Raw genomic sequence first — 17,092 nt, 5'->3', positions numbered from 1 at the left:
AAAACAAAGATGTTGGTGAAAAATTTAACTTTAAGGGAACAGAAAGAGTTAATGGACAAGACAGATTTTACAATAGAGAAAAAGTTGAAATATTTAGGTATCATTGTGACAAATAAAAATTCAAAGTTGTTTCATAATAATTATGAAAAATTATGGACAGAGATTAAGAAAGATCTGCTAAGATGGGATAAACTACAATTGTCATTAATGGGTAGAATATCTGTGATAAAAATGAATGTATTACCGAGAATGATGTTTTTGTTTCAAACAATACCTGTAATATCCTCTGATTTACCTTTTAAACAATGGCAAAAAGATATCTCTAAATTTGTATGGCAAGGAAAAGAACCAAGAGTTAAATTTAAATTACTACAAGACGCCAAAGAAAGAGGAGGACTGGGATTACCAAATCTGAGACTTTATTTTGCTGCCTGCTGTTTAGTCTGGATAAAGGAATGGATTTTATTGAGGAATAAAAGACTATTGGATTTGGAGGGCCATAACCTGAAGTGGGGATGGCATGGATATCTATGGTATGACAAAGTAAAAGTAAATGTAGACTTTAATAATCATTTTATAAGACGTCCTCTGTTGAAAATATGGAATAGATATAAACCAAGGTTCTATTCGAAAATACCATTATGTGTCTCAAGTCAAGAAGCGTTTTACAGAAGAGAAATGGCTGGAAAAGAGAAATGGTTAACTTATCAAGAACTATTAGAAAATGTACATGGAGAATATATCATGAAAGAGAGAGAACAACTGATAAAGGAAGGATATAGTTCTCAATGGTTTGCCTATTTACAATTGTTAGAAAGATATAAAATGGACAAGAAAATGTATGGGTTTGAAATAAGTAAATCTGATTTTGAAATAGGTTTGTGTACAAATGATGAAAATACAATTGCGAAAATGTATAAACTCTTGCTGAAAATGGATATGGAAGAAGAACAAGTAAAAGAGTGTTTGGTAAAGTGGGGAAAAAAATTTGGTTATAACATACAAATGGATCAATGGGAAAACGTGGAAAAAAGGCTTGAGATTTACATTATGCTATAATCTTAAAGAAAATTTCTATAAAATGATGTATCGTTGGTACATGACTCCAGAAAAGTTGTCAAAAATGTATAGTAATGTTTCTAATGTTTGTTGGAAATGTAAACAACAAGAAGGATCATTTTATCATATGTGGTGGCTGTGTAAAAAGGCAAAATCATTTTGGGCACAGATAGGTAGGATGATGCAAAAAATTCTAAATATTCAGTCAAAACCAGAATTTTTTTTATTGGGTTTTATGGATAAACAAATAGAAAAGAAATATGGAAGAATAATATTATATATGATTACGGCAGCAAGATTATTATATGCACAAAAGTGGAAAATGGAATCAACACCAACAACAGAAGAATGGCTATTGAAATTAATGGACTTAGTAGAGATGGATAAATTGACATGTTTACTTAGAGAAAAATCGACAGACACATTTCTTAAGGAATGGAAGCCTCTCTTAGACTTTTTGTTGAAAGATCAAAATAAAATGATGATGTTGGGATTTGACGATTAGCTAAGATAGCCTATGGAGAAAAGTGATCCTGTATGTATATATTAAGGGACAGGTTTGATATATATTATATACTTATAGCTGATCTGCGACAAATCGGAAGTCAACTATTTTATTTTTTTTCTTTTGTTGTATTGTTATGTTTTTGTTGTTTGACTTTGTTTTGTTTGTCTTTTGAAAAATTTGAATAAAAATTATTAAAAAAAAATGGACTGCCTTTAAGTCGATCCCGACTTATGGTGACCCTATGAATAGGGTTTTCATGGTAAGCGGTATTCAGAGGAGGTTTACCATTGCCTCCCTCTGAGGCTAGTCCTCCCCACCTGGTTAGGGCCTATTCAGCTTGCCACAGCTGCACAAGCCAGCCCCTTCCTTGTCCGCAACTTCCAGCTGAGGGGCAACTGGACTCCTTAGGACTATTCAGCTTGCCCACGGCTGCACAGGTGGCAGGGCACGTAACCCTTAAGCCACTCACTGTGGGGGTAATATTTAGCTTGCCGTTGACTCCCAGGAGACACGAGGGGGATTTGAACTCACAGACTCTGGACTTCCAGCCAAGCTCTCCTCCCCACTGTGATATACCAGCTGAAACAACATTAGAGGCAAAGAAAAGCAGAACATGTAACATACGCAGAAATACAACATATGAAACTTACACTGCATGGGCTGTCCAGTGTTGGCTCCTATTCCTGGAATAGCCCTGCCTTCAGAATTGACGCAGAAACAATTTCTTCCATGGCACTGAACTGGGAGGAATTTCCCCTCCTGGGTACATGAAGGGACAAACAACTCTGAACCTGCTGGCTGGCTTCTTTTCAAGCGTTGCAGACTTTCCCTTTGCCTTTCACACATGGTGGGGCACCGTGGGTGCGCACCACTTACTCTGGATCCTGGGATTTCATTACCACTCGAGTCCACGCACCAGCAGAACCCTGAATAGCATTGCACCTCCTTGTAGTTCCCTTCTTCCGTGCAAACTGGGACAAACAAATCATTGCCCCGCTCTGTGCAGTCTTTCGATTTCAACACTGTCCTCGCTACATCACCTAGATCTTCAGCGATACTTTCAGGGACAGAAATCACGTGCTGCAAAAAAGTGAAAAACTCTGGGGCTTGAAGGAGGGAAGCAAGAAATGAGACTGCATTTTGATTGTCCTGAAAGTTGATAGTGCGGCCAAAACTGTCTACAAGAGGCTGGCTCAGGTTGAACTTCTCCTGTGGGACTTCCAGTGATAGTTGCTGAGCTAGTTCAGTGAATCCACCTCTCATCCCTATCTGCTGGAAATATCGGTCCAAATTAAATTTGCCATTGGGGCCAAGTGCTCCTGAGAAATTAAAGTGGACCAAGTTCTTCAAGAACTTCCCGCCGAAAAGGTTTTCTTGGAACCGCTTGGGGTTGCTGGTGAACTGCAGGGCAACACGAGCAAGATCTCTTGATGGAAACATCCCTCCAATAGCTTCACTAAGGACAGATTCCAACGTGAGTAGCTGGAAATCACTTGATTTTTTGATGATGGAAGACACCAAGCCAGAATCTACAAACAACTCCCTAAATGATGGAGGACAAGATCTTGAGGACCCGGTTATTTGCTGTGGCTCTTGGGCGGCAGAGAATAAACTGTGCTGGCTGAAGTGCCCAACTGGACCGTAAAAAAGTCTGGAGAGAGCTTGTTGTCTCTCAGAGACACAGCTGAGTTCCTCACCTAGACAAAGGAAAATAGGTCATGGACGTTTTCAAGAAAATTTAAGAACATAAGAAGAGCCTGCTGAATCAGACCAGTGGTCCATCTAGTTCAGTATCCCGTCCTCACAGTGGCCAACCAGATGCCTATGGGAAGCCCACAAGCAGGACCCAAGCGAAACAGCACTCTCCCTTCCTAAGGATTCCAGCTATTAGTATTTAAAAGCATACTGCTTCCAACAGTGGAGGCAGAACATAGCCATCATGGTTATTATTTATTTATTTATTTATACATACATACATACATACATACCCCACCTTTCAGCGAAAGGCCCCCAAGGCAGCTTACAAAAACACAAATATAAAAATGCAATATAAAATACATCAATAAAACAATACAATTTACAAAATACAATTTACAGAAGTTAAATTACTGCTCTTACGCTAACAATATAAAAATGCATATTTAATTGTGATTTGTATCTAAATATGGGTTAGCAGCCATTGTTTTGAGATACCCTCTCTTTGGAAAGAAATGTAGATAACTCAGTAGAACTATTTCAAGTCTCTGGTTTTACATACCACAGGATGAACACTGCCTCTTCCTTCTCGTTCCTAGGAGTTCCTGCCCCTTGGCATCCACACACCAGCACTGCCCATCTGGCTGCTGTTGGGTTGGCTTATAGGCTCCGCTATCGTCACATAATGGCCGATAATTCTGTTCGAAACGAATGGCAGTGAATCGTTCAGTTTCACACTTGGAAGGACCTGGGATGGAAATGTAAGGAAAACACAGAACTAATGGAAACGATTTGCATTGATGTCTATATTTGTCCGACAGTTCCTAAAAAACCCAGTTACTTGAAGGAGCCTCTCTCTCCTTATCTCCCAGATCAGGCACTGCAGCCATTGGGAAAGGCCCATCCCGTGGTTCCATTGGTCGGCATGTGCTATTATACAGTGAGGTGGGATAGGACCTTCTCTGGGGTGGCCCCTTGCTATAGAGCTCCCTCTGAAGATAAGGTTGTTCCCTCCTCCTTGCTGCTGGTTTTTAAATGACAGCTTAAACTACTTTTTTTTCCCCACGAAGGCATTTGTAGGAGGTCTGTGAGTGAGCATGATTATTTTGATGCTGTGGCTGAACCATTTTCATTATGCTTAATTATATCACCGCCCTGGGATTCTATGGAGTAAAGGGTGGTCTATAATTGCAATTAATGTAAATAATGAATAAACAAACACAGTAATGTTGCATGATGTGCAATAAGTGGCTTCAATCAGCAACAGTCTTAAGCACTATCCTTAAGAGAGAAGAGAGAAGGCCATCTTCCTAGGCTTTTTGTAACTTGCAACCCTGCTGCAGTACATCACAGTTATGTTAGACAGAGAGTAGGACTGCAGTACATCACAGTTATGTTAGACAGAGAGTAGGACTACGCCAGCATAGCTCTCATATAGGGGTGGGCAAGAAATTCAATTTAGTCTGCATTTCAAGCCGAACCTATCGAATCCACACTTACCAAAACATGAGAACGGAAATAAAGCTGTCCTTTGAAATTCACACTTATTTGAATTTTGCAATGCAGTTCGCCAACCAATGTTTAAAAAAATGCATATAGCAGGGAAAATTGTTCTTAAAAATGAATCCATTAGTGAAAATCACATACAAACATGCATTATATTAGGAGAAATTGCTTGCAAAAATTAATCAAAATTGCCTACTAAAATGAGTAATTCAGACTAAACTGCTAGAGAACTTTCATGAGGATTTTTTAAAAAATCATAGTTTGCTGCAGAAATGCGGAAAACTGAATTTAAGATTGGAAAAATGAGAAACGGAGACAACCAAAACTGGCAGATCTTTCCATCCCCACTCTCATGCCATCATAGCTTCCAGGTGGACGAGGCAGCTCAAGCTCCACCCCAGTACAAATGTTCTCTTTACCCATTTATTTGCCAGGTAATTATTTTCATGGCCCCCGTACTTGACATCTGGAAAGATCAGGTACTGCCAATGTCATATGCTATGTCTAAAGATGAGATCCTGTTAGCTACTTTTGTCTCCTAATCCATGCTGGGCTGGAGGCTGCAGTACCACCCTCCAGCCATCTGCAATTGTGCCAGTGGAAGCACAGCGCTGATCAAGTCCAGTGCAAGCTCCATAAAATATGTGTGTATTTGCATGTGCATGTGAGAATTCTCCCACACTGCCTCTCTTCTTCAGTGCTCCTGGCAATGTGAGAATGGCGGTCACACGAGGTGGTGGCCCATTTGGTGACATTGGGGTCCCAGCAAATGCCTGATTTGACCGCCATTGGATAGACCCTAATCAAGCCTGGTTGTCAGGAGCTGCTAGATCTGTGTGCAGCTCCCCTGTATGGTGAATCTTTGAACTTGGAAATATCTTTTAACCTTTGAAAGATTTTTTTCAAGATGTTTTTGTTTTCAATATGTTTTATAGACTTTTTGTGCTTTTGCTGCTTATTTGCCACCCTGGGCTCCTTCTAGAAGGAAGGGTGGGATAAAAAATTAATTAATTAATAAATAAACTACAGATGACAGCTTCTCAGTGAAGCACCTGCCAGCCCTGGACTACCTCTGCCCACCCATGCTGATCATTGGATCCTCCCGAACAGGAAAGAGTATGAGAAGGCTCCCTACTCCATTTGAGCCTTATGCGGGCAGGAAGTTCTTTCTGAGCTCTAGCGTGTTCCTGATTTCATTTCGGTCCTGAGTTCTGGTTAACTCCTAAACCTGTCTCTTGGGTTGCCCTCCAGTTCTGGCTTGCTCTTGGGTTCCAACTCTTGGCTTGTTCCTCCAGGCTTCCTCTCTACCTTGATCATTAGTCATGACCAGTGACCTGCCTCATGACTCTTTGTTTCTGGCCTCCTTCAGACTGCTGACCTTTGTGCTTGCAAGCTGCCATGATTTGGGGAAAGGCAGCCTCTCAGCGATAGAGCATCTGCTCTGCATGTAGAATGTCCCAGGTTCATCTCCAGACAGGGCTAGGTAAGTTTCCTTCTCTGAAACCCTCAAGAGGCGCTGCCAGTCAGTGTAGACAATACTGAGTTAAATGGAGCAATGGTCTAACTTGGTATAAGGCAGCTTCCTATGTTCGTATGGGGGGGGAAGTCATGTGTCCTACTTTACAGAAGAAGGTCTTCTATTTGAATGGCTATCAAGAGAACAGTCCTCCAACTGAGAGGTGGTTGTGTCCAAGTCTAAGAACCACAAGGCAAGAGAGCTTAAAGTTGCCCATCCATAGCCCTCAAACAGCAGACTGAGGAGACGCATCTGAGTTCAGCCCCCCCCCCACTCACACACTGTGGTGAGATGTATTGCATTTCTATTTAAATTATAACAGTTATTTCTAAATTTGCACCTGTATATTTAAATTAGTATATGCAAATATTATTCAAATCTCTGTCCTCTTTTGTACTTGTTTATTGGTAATGTGTTTCCTTTTCCCTGACAATGCTTAAGTGCCCACCCTCTGCCAATGGCCGTGTTTCAAGACATCCTCTCCCAACAGATAGCCAACATGGTGCCCTCCAGAATTTGTTGGCTTCAACTCCCATCAGCATGGCAACCAAAGGTCAAGGAAGATGTTGTAGTCCAGCAATGACTGGAGGGCACCACATTGGCTCCCCCTGTTTATAAATTAAGTGCATGCAGGTGACCCTGTTTTCTAAGCCTCACGGCCTGATATGCTACATACATCTGAATCTGCCAGTTGTAGCCAGCTGTACTCCCAGAAAACGTCGCTGCAGGATCCTATACATGCTGGTTTCTGAAAAGGTGGCAACAGGCTCCAGCGATGCAAACACCGTGTCGTAAACATTCTCAAGCAACATTTCCAGACCTGGGAGAGGAAATGGTATTTTAGTACAGGGTCCTGTGCTGAGATATCCCCCCCCCCCAAAATTGATGGTAATATATCTAAAACAAAATCTATATAGCTGTATCCAATGCTGCAGCTCCATTTGTGCAACAGAACTTCTACTTCCTCCTCTGTCACCTCCAGCTTCCCAACACACCCTCAACATTAGCTATGGATCTGGGGAACCCTCTGGAGAAGATTTTGGGGGCACACAGGGACGGGAGAAGAGAGGAAACAGAAGTCACACTTGCACAGTGTTGGATCATACAGTCCATAGTTTCTGGTGTATATAAGGAAGGCAACAAAACTGCATACATTGCAGAACCTGCTAAAAGCCTCCTTTGTTTACTCAACCATTTTAAAACTTGGGCTTAACTATATTCATTGGATGATATTCAGTGCTAGTCCTACTTAGAACAGATCCACTGAAGTTAATAAACATGATTAACTTAGGATCATGAATTTCAGTGGGTCTATTCTGAGTAGGGATGGGGGAGAAATTCAATCCAGTTTGCATTTCAAGCTGAATCTATCAAATTCACACTTTCCAAAAAAATATGAGAACCAAAACACAGCCATTCTTCGAAATTTGCACTTACTCAAATTTAGCAATGCAGTTCGCCAATGTTTACAAAAAATGCATATGTTAGAGGAAAGTGTGCATAAAAATGAATATATGGGTGAAAACAACATGCAAAATGCATTATGGGATGAGACATTGCATGCAAAAATGTATACATTAGTCAACTGCCTACAAAAATGTGTTCATTAGGAGAAATTTGCACTAAAATGCTGGTGAATTTTTATGAGGATTTTAAAAAAACCATAAATTGCTGCAGAAATGTGGAGAACTAAAAAAATGAGAAACTGAGAAAACTGAACAGATCTTTCCATCTCTAACCCTGAGTAGGGCTTAGATGAATTTGACCCTTGGTTCTTAGTTGTATACATCTGTATACATGACTGTTATTGGGGATTAGATATTTTTACCTGTTTTATTGTACACACCTTAGATACATCAGCTTGAAGTATTATATAAATAAATACATAAATATAAACATGTAATGTTAAAAACAGGATTAATATAAAATATAAATTCTGAGGCATTCACATTTTGATCTTTTTGATCAATTTGATGGGGAGAGGGGGTGAATTTGAACTGTCGCTGCCAAGTTTTTGGCTGTAAGATCTGAGTTTTGCCAGAACAAAAAGTGAGTACAAAAATGTAAAATTTCTACCCAGCCTACTTTGTGAAAAAAGGGGATTCATCCAATTTCAAATGATTGTGTGACCCCCCCCAAGCTTTAATTCTAATCAGCATATTTGAAAAGGGATAATTACACATATTTTAAAAATATAAGCACAAACTTCCTAAATTTTCTTAACTGTTTTGTACCTCTAAAGATATATGCAAAGCCACCCTTGGGATAAATAACACACGATTTAGCAAGCACCTACCAGAATCCTCCAATTCCCGCCCTAGACTGTCAACACAGTAACAGTAGCCAGAGACCTCTGGGAACATACTGCTGAAGGATCTGAATGTTAGGAAAGCTTCTGGAAATCTAAAAGGAAAACCAGCCCATTAGAAAATGCCACACATGTCATCACAACCCCTTCTCAATGCTTCTACAGTAGCTAACTATAGATTTTGAGGGGTGCGGATGGCATTAAGATACTAGATTTGGATTGGTTAGGCATGTTAAAGCAAGGGTGAAGAACATGTAGACCTCCAGACAGTGCCAGTTGGTGGCTCCACATTAGTAGGGTAATGGAATCTACTCTGGGTTTTAGTCGGATTTTTCAAGGAACTGTCCAAAGTGCCCCACCATTGAAATGGAGGCACCAGTTGCCTGTCTCCAGATTAGAGTAATTCTATTCACTTCACATTTGAAGCTGAATTTATCAAATCTGCATTTTCCAAAACAACATGAGAACGGAAACACAGTCGTCCTTCGAAATTCACAGTTATCTGGTTTTTAAATTTTATTATTAATTTATTAAATTTATATCCCACCCTTCCTCCCAGAAGGAGCCTAGGGCAGCAAACAAAAACACCGAAAGCACTTTAAAATATCTTAAAAACAAAAGACTTTAAAACATATTAAAACAAAACATCTTTAAAACATATTTTGAAAAACATTTTTAAAAATCTTAAAAAGCAATTCCAGCACAGACACAGACTGGGATAAGATGTCTGCTTAAAAGGTTTTCTGAAAGAGGAAAGTCTTCAATAGGCGCCGAAAAGATAACAGAGATGGTGCCTGTCTAATATTCAAGGGGAGGGAATTCCACAGGGTAGGTGCCACTACACTAAAGGTCCACTTCCTATGTTATGCAGAACGGACCTCCTGATAAGATGTTACCTGCAAGAGGCTCTCACCTGCAGAGTGCAGTGATCAATTGGGCATATAAGGGGTAATATTATCTTTCAGGTATCCTGTTTCCAAGCTGTGTTGGGCTTTGTACACCAAAACTAGAACCTTGAACTTGGCCCAGTAGCTAATGAGTAGCCAGTGCAATTCTTTCAGCAGCTGGGTAACATGTTGGTGATACCCCACCCACTGAGCAGTTGCACCACATTTTGCACCAGCTGAAGCTTCTGGACCAACTTCAAGGGCAGCATCACATTGAGAGCATTACAGTAATCCAGCCTGAAGGTTACCAGTGTGTGGACAACAGTGGTCAGGCTATCCTGATCCAGAAACGGACGCAGCTTCTTATCAGCCAGAACTGGTAAAAGGCACCCCTAGCCATTGAGGTCACCTGGGCCTCTAGCAATGCAGCACCCCAGACTACAGATCAGCTCTTTCAGAGGGAGTGCGACCCCATCCAAAGCAGGCAATTGACCAATTATCCAAACTCGGGAATCACAACCCACAGCTTCTCCATCTTACCAGGATTCATACTCAGTTTATTTGTCCTCATCTAGCCCACCACCAGGTCCAGGCACTGGTCCAGGGCTTACATGGCCTGCCCTGATTCAGATGTTACAGAGAAATAGAACTGGGTATCATCAGTGTACTGCTGACACCTTCTGACACCTTGCTCTCAAGGGCTTCATATAGATGTTGAACAGCATTGGGGACAAGATGGTACCCTGCGACACCCCACAGTACAACTGCCAGGGGGCTGAAACACAATTACCCACTGCTATTCTCTGAAAATGACCCTGGAGGTAGGAACAGAACCACTGTAAAACAGTGCCTCCAATACCCATCTCACCAAGTCGGCCCAGAAGGATACTATGGTCAATGGTATCAAAAGCCACCGAGAGATCAAGTAAGAGTAACAGGGTTGCATTCCCCTGTCCTTCTCCCGATAAAGGTCATCCATCAGGAGGACCGAGGCCGATTCACTCCCATAAACAGGTCTGAACCCAGACTGGAATTGGTCAAGATAATCTGTTTCATCCAAGAGTACTTGCAATTGCTGTGCCACAACCCTCTCAATCACCTTCCCTATAAAGAGGATATTTGTGACCGGGCGGTAGTTGTCACAAACCAATGGGTCCAGGGTGGCCTTTTTCAGGAGCAATCAGATCACCACCTCTTTCAAGGTTGCTGGGACCACTCCATCCTGCAAAGATGAATTGGCCACATCCTGGATCCACTTGGTCATACCCCTCGGCAAGCTTTAATAAGCCAAGAAGGGAAAGGGTCAAGAAGACACATTGCTGGCTGCATCATTTCAAACACCTTGTCTACATTATCAGGTAACATCAACTGAAACTGATCCCAAGACGTTGCAGCAGACATTTCACTGGACACCTCACTGAGGACTATAGTAAATGCAGATGGGATGTCAACATTGCTATGGAGGTGACAAAATTTACCCTCCAAGTGCCTTGATGAAAGTCGCAAAAACACCTATGTCAGGGTAATGAGTGCATAAAATGACTAGATTGGTGAAAATAACATATAAAAATGCATTACATTAGCAGAAATAGCTTGCAAAAATATGTACATTAGTCAAAACTGCGTACAAAAAATGTGTTTAGTAGGAGAAATTCTCACTAAAATGCTAAAATTTTCATGAGTTTTTTTAAGAAAGAAATTTTCAATTTGCAGATTGCCGCAGAAATGTGGAGAGCCAAATTTAAGATTGGAAAACGTGAGAGATAGAGAGAACTAAAACAGACAGATCCTTCCAACCCAACTCCAGATCTTGCTGGACTACAGTGCCCATCATCCCTGAGCATTGGTCATGCTGGACGGGGCTGATGGGAGTTGGAGTCCAGCAACATCTGTAAGGCCACAGGGTCCCCACCCCTGCCACCAAAAAGTCAGTGGTTGTGTGACTTGGCTCTAAGCAGCAGTTGCCACTGCACAATGTTGATAAGCAGATGCGGTTAGTGATTTGGGGACAGATCCCATGGAGTGGGTTCGTTAGTTGACTTCCTGAGTTGAACCACAGATTGATACTTGCAGTTTGCTTCTGAGTGTGCCTGAGAATCTATGTTATTGTTCAGTCTACTGTCATTGAGGATCACATGTGTAAGGCAAGGGCAGAGGGAAGCATGCTGGTTGCTGGGCAGAGTTCATTTGTTCCTTAAATGTATCCACTGCAAGCTTCATGTAACACACATGGTTTATCTCCCCCTGCACTCATTTTAGTCTCTCAACAATCCTGTGAGGTGGGTTAGGCTGAGAACAAATGACTGGCTCAGGGTCAGCCAGTGGGATTCATGGCTGAGTGGGGATTTGAACCTGGGTCTCCCCAGTCTTAGTTGGACACTCTGACCAATACACCACACTACATTAATTGCAAAATACTCTTGGTGGTGCCTAATATCATGATTAACACAACAGTCTAATCAAATACATTGGTAGGTCCATTCTACCAAAGACCATAAGAAGGTGGGGCTGCTTACCACTGGGAATTGCAACCACCCATTCATTACCAGCTTTCAGCAAATCTCCGCAAGGCGGCGAACAGCCTAAACAAGTTCTTTCATTTGCTCCACCACATCTGCTTTCAGTCACAATTAAGGCAGACAACAGCCTTAGAGGAAAGCCTCCTTAAGCTGTTTTTTGAAAACACTGAAACAAGCACCACTCCATGGAAATGGGAAAGGTGATTGAATCAGATGGGGAACATAATCATATCTACTAAGAGACAGTCAATGGCAAGCTCCAAGCAGAAGGTTTCCTTTCCTCCCGTGGCAACTGAGCTGCACAGATCCAATTTACACATGTGAATGGGACTTTGCATCCATTGTTTCACAGGTGCAAACAGGGGCACTCTTGCAACACCCCTATGTACCATACAGAAGGTCCCAGGCTCAATCCCTAGCGTCTCTAGGTAGGAGTGGAAGACCCACTGCCAGTCAGCATAGATGATACTGAGCTAGATGCACCAATGCAGTCTGACTCAGTATAACGCACTTCCTTTGTTCCTATGTACCAGGCTCCCCACACCCAGTTATGCATCACTGAAAGCTCTGCACTCTCTGCCGTATGCTGCTGTCATTTCCTCTGCAATAGCCTTTCCTCTGCAGATTTCAAAAACGTGATGGCGTTTGTCCTCTGGCTTAAACGTATATTAGAAAAAAAGCACACATTTTCTGATAATGCTTTCACCATTCAAAATATACCTCAGTAGATCAGTGACTGTAACGGTAGGCTGTGCACTACAGGGGGTCTTACCGTTCATGTGCATGCATTTATATGCATGTACACTGAGGAAGGTAAGAACTGCCCAGCTAGATTAGACCAAAGTGCTAGGAAAGTCACTTAAACAATGCAGATGGAGTCCAGAGAGAAAAGTCCTGATAACACTTTACTGACATACTGAACAAATATAGAGTATCGATTGAGGAGAAAGGAACGGAGAGGTTTAGTTTTCCTTAGTACAGAGCAGGAAGACATTCAGCTAAACATACAGAGGAGCTAAACATACAGCTAAACATACAGAGGAAAACTCCTTCAGAACTATGCAGCCAATCTGATCAGGTGTTACCTCAGTGAAGATAATGCCACTCTGCCTGGTTGCTAAGCAACACTCTACCAGTCTCTCTCTTGGCTAGTTGACTTTAACACTAACAGAATTAACTCTTGTGCTGCAAACTGAATGATCCTTGCAGTTGCACTTCCAACTCTAAGATATATCAGATCTAGCATCTTGTTTACTAAAGTGGTCAGCCAGGTGCCTCTGGGAAGCCCACAAGTGAGCATGTGAAGATATTGGGAGCATACCAGCTCTGAACATCAAGGCTCCATATAGCCTCTGTGACTAACAGCCACCTATTCTCCATGGATTTGTCTAATCTCATCATATAAGCAAGATGCCCCCACTGTATTTTTGGGCAAATAAATATCCGCTACCAGTCTAGGCTAAGATTTGACATCTCAACACCCTGGAGAGGCGCATTCAAAGATCCTCATATACCATCAAGCTAAATGCATTATTTGAGCAATACAAGATACAGTCTCCCATAATACTGATCCTAACCCCCCAGCAAAGAGTTGCTTAAAGAAGGTGGGGGGGGGGGAACAATAGCTTGCTTTGTTTTTTCCAATTTCAATTAGAATCTATTGAATAGAGAAGTAAGTTTCATTCAGCCACATATGATAGCAGCCACTTTAAAGACTCTCATGCCCCCTAGTGGCTTGAATAATTTTCTACATATTTTCTGTGCGTAGGAATGGTATTGCATGGGTTCATTTAGGGCAGGGATGGTGAACTTTTGGCCCTCCAGATGTTCTTGAGTTCCACCTCCCATCAGCCCCAACCAGCATAGCCAATGGTCAGGGATGATGGGAGTTGTAGTCCAACAACATCTGGAAGCCCAGTTCTCTACCCTTGATTTTGGGACAGTCAATAAGGGCTAACTATATCTCTTTAAATAAATGTTAGTAAATATCAGTTGTGGGGCTGGGATGGTCCAGACTGGGATCATGGCACTGGAGAGGGTTATTAACCTTTCCCACCCACAACAGAGTTGCATCTTGGATGGCTTTAAAAGAGGATTAGACAAATCCATGGAGGATAAGGCTATCAAGGGCTACTAGCCATGATGGCTGTGCTCTGCCACCATAGTCAGAGGCAGTATGCCTCTGAAAACCAGTTGCCGGAAGCTGTAGGAGGGGAGAGTGCTTGCACTCAAGTCCTGCTTGCAGACTTCCCATCAGTATCTGGGTGGCCACTGTGGGATCAGGATGCTGGACTAGATGGGCCATTGGCCTGATTCAGCAGGGCTCTTCTTATGCTCTAACTCAGTTTGCCCTGTTAGAAGAAAATTTCATGTCCAGACTGTTTATAAGACTATACTACATGCAGCCTGAAGCTTTTGTGGATACAGGTAGATAAACAAACAGACAGACAGACAGACAATCTCCATTGCACTTTGTATCACTCTCTGTCATCTCAGCCTTGTAAGAGAGTGAAACGGTCACTGTAAAGCCTCCTAATATGATTCATGGGACAGCATATGAAAATCATCATGTTCACAATCATTTGAGTATGTGATGAACAATTCAGAAGATATGCTCACTATAGGAGCGGGGTAATCCAGGAAATAAACATTTTATTGTTTCAACTGTTCAGTGTAGCAAAAATAAAGTCTCCAATAACATTTTGACAATTTTACATTTATAAATTAAAATGTATTCACTAATAGGCAAAAAAACCCAACCCTGCGGTTTAAGAAAGTACCTACAGCCAACATATATTTCTATCAAAGTTTAAAAAGCAGGGCAATTGGGCAGCTATAGTGAATGCACCAGGGGAGCAGGAGACCTGACCTCCTCTCTGAGATATTGGACTGCCCTACAAATTTGTGAAAGTGCAAATACCATTTGGGTTGGTCTTTCACAGTCCAATCCACTTGCTGTGTAGCTTGGAAGAATTTGGTAACACTTCTTCCAAAGAATCCCAAGAAATGTACTTTGTGAAGGAGACTGAGAGTTGCTAGGAGATGCCTCATTCCCCTGACTGAGCTACAATCCCCAGAAATCTTTGGGAAGACAGGCTGACTTTTAAGCACTCTGGCCACTGGAGCTCTGTCAGGAGAATAGAAGTCTCCTCTCAGCACCCTTCACAAACTACATTTCCCAGGATTCTTTGGGGGAAGCCATGATTGTTTAAAGTGGAATAAATGTCTAGCATTGGTGTGGCCCCCTGATTAGCCAAGCCAAACAGCTGTGAGTCTGGCTTTTAGAACACTGAACTGGTTCTTACTGAGAATGCCTGTGCTATCATAAACTCCAATGTTAAATTTCTTCAATTAATTAAAAATCAGACAGGCATTTTTTAAACTGCAGAAGATGAAGGTTAGAGTATGGGGGAAGGTTAGTAATAGGATTACAGGTACTCTGTGAACATGGCTGCTTTTTAATTAATTTCAACAAATTATGAGACCACTGACAGAAAAAAGTCCAACAGGGGTCTGGATTTTTTTCTCTTGTGAACTCTCAATTCTCTCTGAGTGTTTTGTGTATTGCCATGAAAACTTAAGCAAGGTTATTAAGCAAGCATTCCTGAGTTCAGGACTATAAATTTTGTAAGGTTTTGTTTTGAAATGAGCTTATGGGAAGCATCAGAATGGCATGGGGGATATTTTCAACTTAACATTGCAGGATGCAAAAAATCCATGCTGGCTATAGTATACAGCCACTCTTATAGCTGTTGAATGATATGAACACATGAAGCTACCATCTGTCCATGTAGCCCAGTGTTAGGCTAGATCTTAGGGAGTGATCTTTCCTGGCTCTACCACCAACATCTGAAACCCTTTTGACTGGAAATGCCATGGATGGCACCTGGGATCTTTGACACCTAAAGCCTGTACTCTACCAGTATGAGCTGTAGCATCCCTCATATAAACAACATGTTTTTCAGCAGGGTCGGTCCTATCATTTAACAAAGTGAGACAACCACCTCTGGGGGGAGTAGCAACAGCCCCCCCCGGTGATTCCTCATAAGCCATCTGGCCATTCCTTTGTAGGATTATAGGAATCTGCCCTGCCCTGTGGTAGACCATTGGTACAACTGGAAGTGGCTTTTCAGGATTTCAGACAGGGGTCTCTCCCAGTCCTACATAGAGACCTTGGAGACTGAACCTGGGGTCTTCTGCATGCAAAGCAGATGCTCTATATATGTTATGCTTGTTTAAGAACATAACAAGTGCCTGGCTGGATCACACCAAGATCCACCAGGTCAGCACTCTTTGCAAGCATCTCAGCATTAGGTGGACCACCAGAAATTAGTCAATGGTTTACTGATGCCCTGCAGTCTAGCTAGGTGGTAGAACACCAACCTTGCATGCATAAGAACCCAGGTCTAGTCCTTCACATTTCCAGTTACAAGGAACAGATGCTGTAGCAAGTGGTGAAGAAGATCGCTTCCAGAGTCCCTACAGAGCTGCTGCCAGTCACAATAGACAATCCTGGGTGGACGGGCCCAAGGACCTGACCTGGTAGGAAGGTCACTTCCTCCCTCCTTTCTGGCACCCACTGCTGTAGGGAAAGCATACCATCTCCCTCAAAACATCTGAACTCTTTCTAGTCACAGACCAACCAGGAGGCTAGAATGTGTTCTCATATTTTCTGCAAATGGAATGAGCCACAAGATGTTTTTGATCATAAAAACATGCTCCTCCTACCTGCTAAAGTGGTGAACAAGGTCAAAGACCATCTTGTCCGTTGTGTTGATAAATTTGCACTGGACAGGCAGAAATTCTCCTTCAGCTGAGCATTGGGGTGGACTCTTTTCTCCGACATTGTGCAGAATGCGACGGTCTCGGATCTCACATTTCCTAGGGCCTGGAAAGCAAACACGTGACATTTGCTGCAACGTTATCTTCTCATACATGGGGTTTGTGGGAGGGAAACGTTCTGTCGTGAGCCAAGCAGGGAGGGGGTGGATAGACAAGAGCAAAACAGAGGATGAGGACTTGGACTGGGAATCTGGGAGGGGCAGATAGTGGGAGGGACTCACAGGACGCCTTTGACAGCTGAGCCCCTCCGGT

At 42.2% G+C, this 17,092-nt stretch overlaps 1 protein-coding gene across 1 annotated transcript in view; it reads right to left on the bottom strand.

Moving 5' to 3' along the window:
* Positions 1-17,092, bottom strand: part of TG (thyroglobulin) — a 227,502-nt gene that overhangs the window by 202,842 nt on the left and 7,568 nt on the right. The window contains exons 5-9 of the mRNA XM_061611878.1: positions 16,727-16,886; positions 8,581-8,687; positions 6,961-7,104; positions 3,825-4,010; positions 2,218-3,264 (exon numbers count right to left, since the gene is read on the bottom strand). Coding sequence (XP_061467862.1) covers positions 2,218-3,264; positions 3,825-4,010; positions 6,961-7,104; positions 8,581-8,687; positions 16,727-16,886 — 1,644 coding nt within the window. The remainder of the gene's footprint in view (positions 1-2,217; positions 3,265-3,824; positions 4,011-6,960; positions 7,105-8,580; positions 8,688-16,726; positions 16,887-17,092) is intronic.

Source organism: Rhineura floridana, chromosome 1 (genome assembly GCF_030035675.1).
Source record: "Rhineura floridana isolate rRhiFlo1 chromosome 1, rRhiFlo1.hap2, whole genome shotgun sequence".
Classification (NCBI taxonomy): domain Eukaryota; kingdom Metazoa; phylum Chordata; class Lepidosauria; order Squamata; family Rhineuridae; genus Rhineura; species Rhineura floridana.
This window is presented reverse-complemented; position numbering and strand designations above follow the sequence as displayed.